This window comes from Hyperoodon ampullatus, assembly GCF_949752795.1.
Source record: "Hyperoodon ampullatus genome assembly, chromosome: 9".
Classification (NCBI taxonomy): domain Eukaryota; kingdom Metazoa; phylum Chordata; class Mammalia; order Artiodactyla; family Ziphiidae; genus Hyperoodon; species Hyperoodon ampullatus.
The window spans coordinates 51,810,318-51,816,317 of NC_136922.1; the positions used below are offsets into that span (position 1 = coordinate 51,810,318).

The window sequence follows — 6,000 nt, forward strand, 5'->3', positions numbered from 1 at the left end:
ATGTTTCTGTTATTCCTTGCTTTCTTCTCTCCATTTTTTCAAGTATTCCCTCCATGAAGTGGAAATGCAAAGTCATTTGTGTCTCTTTATATCTCTCTCTCCTCTTCCTCTGGGGGGGGGTACTGGAAGGGCTCTGTACTCACCACTTCCCCTTCCTGTCTATAAGGGACTCTCCCTATGTCATATCCTGCATGTTCGCTATACTATTGCTTTTATTTTTTTAACATCTTTATTGGAGTATAATTGCTTTACAATGGTGTGTTATTTTCTGCTTTATAACAAAGTGAATCAGCTACACATATACATATATCCCTATATCTCCTCCCTCTTGCGTCTCCCTCCCACCCTCCCTATCCCATCCCTCTAGGTGGTCACAAAGCACCGAGCTGATCTCCCTGTGCTATGCGGCTGCTTCCCACTAGCTATCTTTTTTACATTTTGTAGTCTATATAAGTCCATGCCACTCTCTCACTTCGTCCCAGCTTACCCTTTCCCCTCCCCGTGTCCTCAAGTCCATTCTCTACGTCTGTGTCTTTATTTCTGTCCTGCCCCTAGGTTCTTCAGAACTTTTTTTTTTTTCTAGATTCCATATATATGTGTTAGCATACGGTATTTGTTTTTCTCTTCCTGACTTACTTCACTCTGTACGACAGACTCTAGGTCCATTCACATCACTACAGATAACTCAATTTCGTTTCTTTTTATGGCTGAGTAATATTCCATTGTATGTATGTGCCACATCTTCTTAACCCATTCATCTGTTGATGGACACTTAGGTTGCTTCCATGTCCTGGCTATTGTAAATAGAGCTGCAATGAATATTGTGGTACATGACTCTTTTTGAATTATGGTTTTCTCTGGGTAAATGCCCAGTAGCGGGATTGCTGGTTCGTATGGTAGTTCTATTTTTAGTTTTTTAAGGAACCTCCATACTGTTCTCCATAGTGGCTGTATACTATTGCTTTTAGTAAAGTTCTATTTTCAGACCACTTCATATGCAAAAATAAGTTTTTCTATTTAGAAATTCTTTCTCTCAATAAAACTTGGTTTTCAAAAATATTGTCTTTCTAGAGACTCAAGAAAGCTTTGGGACTCAAAGCTAAACAAGGATTTCTTTGTCCTAAACAAAGAAAAAAAAAATCAGAACTCCTGGGATAAATCCCACTTTCCATTCAGCAGCACATAACTGCAAGTGCTTATAATGAACTTAATGGGAAAACAAAGGCCAAAGACACAAACATCCAAATTCAACCACAAACATTCCAACCTGAGTTTCTTTTTTACAAATATAGAAATGGAGGCCCCAAATGTTACCAACCTTATACAGTTAGTCAATAATAGAGCCAGGTGTAATAATTATGTCTTCAAGCCATCAGACCAGGGCTCTATTTTTTAAAGTTGGCAATAAATAAATTGACATAATCGAGGAAATGTGAAGTGATCTGTGTTAACTGCTTTTATAACGAGCAATGAATTTATGTAATTCAAAACTTTGTATATTATACTTACCCCGTGGTCAACTCCTTACATTTCTGATGCTTTTCAGGAGCAACCAGAGTCTCCCCTGTATTTTTCAGATTCAATGCCCACATTCTTGTGATCAAAGCAGCGTTAGGCTCAACCTGTGGTATTGTAGGAGATAATTGCCCTTATTAAACTGTATTAAATTGAAGTGTCTTTCACATGCTGCTAAGGGCCTATGTGTGGTTTACAAATGGAAGCAGATTGCCATCTCCACACAAAAGGATAGGTTATAATTTTGGAATACAATTATAGGAGGCTATGAACATTTCTGTAACAATTTTAGAAAATTGAAATAGACTTCAAACCCTTTGGCCTCATTCTGGGTACTTCAGTAGTATGCATGGATACTCCAGTAGAGATTGTTTTAAAAGGACAGATGAGGCAAAACAAAGACTTCCTTTTTTTTTTTTTTCCTGCTGGGCACTGTCTGCCTCGGATACCTCTAAATATCTGTGTTGCGTTTTAGCTATAAAGACAATGTTGGTATTTAAGAGATGCTGAATCCACGGAAACTATCAGTTCCCTTTGTCTGGGGACATTGCTTCTCCAAAATTATGCTGAGCCAGTATATTTCCTAATTCCTCAACAGGGCACTTGATAGTTCCTAGATTATAAACCTGGCATTTAAGGACCTGTTTAATAGATGGTACAACCCAAATAAAGCATCACTATCTCTTTGTTAGTCTCAACAGGAAAATACATTGTAAAGAAATCCGAAGTTCAAAAGAGAATTGGAAAGCAATTTAAATATTTACTAGATTCTTGAAGAGGTACTAAAAGAGAAATTTCATTGCATGGCAAAAAGTAAAATTTACTCATGTTTTATCTGAAAGTATAACTCAGTAGGGATGCTCTTTCCCAGATATATTCAGCTGTGGTTTCATATCAATCCTTTCTGATATAATCAGTCTAGTCTCTCTTCAATTCTGTAGCTCTCCCTACTGCACAGATTGCAAAGCAAAAGCCCAGAAACTGATAGGGAAACATAGTTGTCTTCTTGGGGAGTGAAGTGAAGGACAAAGTGAGTGATGGAAGGGGAGAGTCTGAACTATTTATTCATTAATACCTTTAATAAACACCTTTGTATTTGAAAACATATTCCTAGGGTGATCTTCCCACCAAGAGTATTTTCTTTCCTTTTCCCAAAAGATCCAACAACACCCTTTTGCCAGTGCAAATCACAATGTGAAGAAAACTTTCATTTGTATTAGCATCAGATATTTTACCAGGCTGTAGAGTACTCTTTGTGGAGACCTACCTTGGAATATATGAGAGAGAACTGAACATGAGATCAGAAACTATGTAATTAAGAGCTCTTTTTTATTTTCTTACCACCACCACCCTCCAAATATATATATATATATATATATATATATATATATATATATATATATATATATATATATCCACACATATGATGTAAGAGTTTCCTTTAGTCTGAAGACTTGAGGCCACCATCCTGCCATAATAAGAGTATAATAATAGGAATAATAGCCTCCTTGTATGGTACTTACATCTTAGAAGCCACTATGATTCATAGTGCAACAATTTAATCCTTCAAACAGCTAGGTGGGGTAGAAGAGTTGTACTGAAGAAAGGAGACTCAGAGGGGTTAACTATCCTACCCAAGATTTCATGGCTAATGTGGGCAGAATCAGTTTCTTGACCCAAAGTTCAATACTTTTTCATGGCATCAAATGAGACCCAGTGAAATGGCCTTATCAGTGGAAAAGGAAAGGAAAGGTGATGTGATGTTACCCAGTGACAACCATTCCCTCCCACGCAGCTCGTTGCTGGTACAATATTACAAGTGGTTGCTTCTGATAATTTCCAATATTAGCAACCCATTGGAGCTCAAGAGTAATTCCCCAAATCATACACCATGGCGTGAGAGAGAAGACCTAATCACAACTGTAGATGACCTAGTGGTTTACAGTTCACCTCAGGGAGGAATTCAAGTCTCTTCCTCAAATTCACTCTAGCCAGTTTTAGCATCCCACCCTAATACCACCAGACGCTAACGCACTAATTACAATATGGTCATGGATGATCATTTTCTTGGCTTAAAGAGGGAGAAAATCATTCTAGAATGGATGTTGACAACCATTCAACAAACATTTGTTGAATAACTGCTCTATGCCAAACGCCACGACATCTGGTAATACAAAAATGAATAAGACATGGTTAGTTAACCATTAACCAGAGCTTTATCGGGCACACCCCATCTCAAGCCACGTTGGATAAAGGAAAATCAACAGTATGAGGCCATTATCATAAAATCCAGAACTGTGGAATGGTTTCCATATATTTTTTTCATGACCAATAATGTATAGATTTAGATAAAACCTTCTGCTGTATCAGAGGTTGTAGCAGATAAAAAGGTTTCAAACTCTGTCTCCCTAATATGGCGTGGATACCATACTGAATGTGAAACCAAGTCAAATTTTCATTCATTGACTGTAAGAGCTAATGAAGAAAACTTTGCTCAAAACAGCAAATAACCTTGCCAGTGGTAGTTGAGGCAAGTAACTCAGTTCTCCAGTTCGCAAATTCTTCTTCCAAGATGGTATATTCCACAGGCAGAGCATTTACCACACGGCCCTTTAGATGAGAATTACAATTCAACCTCCACTAACCTCTGAGAAGCTCCAAGACCTGTGCTCATGAACTTGGCTCAGATCATTTCCTACCATTGTATGAAAACAAGGTTCTCTCTTCTCTTCCAGGTCCAAGCTGCTCTGAAGCGTCAATGGAACCAATACCAAGCCCAGCGCTGGAGTGGCCGCCGCCGCGCCAACCGTGCCGCCAACGCTGCTGCTGCCACTGCCGCTGCCGCTGCAGCCCTGGCTGAGGCTCCTCAGATGCCTGTCTACATCTGCCATCAGGAGCCAAGGAACGAGCCCACCAACAACCTAGGCGAGGAGGGGGCTGAGGTCATCGTTATGGAGGGTGCTGAGGTCATCGCCATGGAAGTCATCGAGCAAGAGTCATCCGCTTGAACGTGACGCAAATACAGCATCGTGATCACTGAGCCCTCATTTCCTGGGAGAAAGACCAACCATGCATTTAAAGTGATTTCCATCCTCCCAGGAGCAAACATCTCATTTGTGAGAATTATTAAGTGCATTTGTCCATAGTGAACCTGAAGAAAGTTTTACTTGACACTGTTGCTACCGGGAGACAGTTTCAGAATGGAGTCTCCCTCTGCAACACTTGTGAACTCCTGTGAATTCCATCTTTCATCCAGGACTGAGATACAAATGTCATAGTAATGCAAGCAAAGTGTCTGAGTAAAACACAGTTAAATTGACCTAGTTCAGATACAGGGTGCTCCTTGTTAATCTTGAGCCATTTATACCTTTGAAAAATTAAAATCACTGTCAATGTTTTTCTTTTTAACTCTAAACTTTGAATTAGGATACTTCTGTATTTGGCTATGGATCTGATTTTTAATTTTTTTTTTAATTTCTATCAATTCTGATATTACTCAGATGTTTTACCATCCACACAATGTAAACTGCACAAATTACAATGTGACCTCCACAAGACAATGTGGCTTTCTGATATAGAGATGAGATGACCAAGCGTGTGTGGGGGAAAAGATTTGCATTTGGCAGGAAAATGTAATGCTTTGAATGAAAAAGAAATTTAGAGTCAGTTTGCTCTAAACCTTAGATGGGTCAGTTTGTTAATTGGTTTACTAATAGTGACTGCTCATCTTGGTTTTGGATAATCCTATCTGTTGGGCAGACCCTAACTGCTGTGAGGAATTGGCCTTCAGGTTGCTAACAAATTGGGAGGTCACAAAGAATCCATCACTAAATTTTTCACAAAACTGCCAAAAATATAATTCCTAGTGGAAGAGAATACTCTCTTTAAAGAGAGTTTTCCACTTTCCTAAACTCCAGGATTTATAAAGCAAATCATTCCAAGGTTTATAAAGCAGATTACCTCTTGCCCTTGGGTGCTATCTAGCAGTAAAAGATAAATTTGTTTAAGACTGGTAATTAAAAGACTCCATACAAGTCCATTAACTGCTTTCCACCCAGCTTCTAAACTTTAACAAGATCTCAGCCTTTTCCAGGAAGATTCAGTAGGACTAATTAGAAATCAGTTTGTAGTTGACCTCTTGTTTGCTGCTATTAGTGAAACAGGAGGGGGAAAAGATTAACTGCTACAAGTTTAACTATATACCAACTCATTTAAAATAAAAATAGACTTTCTCATTAAAATCCAATATTATACTCCCATACCTCTCTTTACTTCCTGAAATATAAAATCTTCAAAAATCCCTGAGTAAACTAGTATCATTACTGGCACCTGAAATTAATTTGTGAATCTGCAACAGTAGTCAGTTACCGTTAGTTAAATTGTGTGCTAAATGAGGAGATACATTGAAGCCCTCCAAATCTCTCATATACATCATCTTATGCCACTGCCTTTCAGAAATGATACAGTTTTGGAAAGACAAAAATT

The 6,000-nt window shown here is 38.4% G+C and overlaps 1 protein-coding gene across 1 annotated transcript in view; it reads left to right on the plus strand.

Annotated features, from left to right (window-relative positions):
* Nucleotides 1-4,523, plus strand: part of CALCR (calcitonin receptor) — a gene marked incomplete at its 3' end in the record, with an annotated part of 66,584 nt that extends 62,061 nt beyond the window's left edge. Inside the window, exon 12 of the mRNA XM_079711356.1 lies at nucleotides 4,251-4,523. Coding sequence (XP_079567482.1) covers nucleotides 4,251-4,523 — 273 coding nt within the window. The remainder of the gene's footprint in view (nucleotides 1-4,250) is intronic.
* Between the last annotated feature and the right edge of the window lie 1,477 nt (nucleotides 4,524-6,000).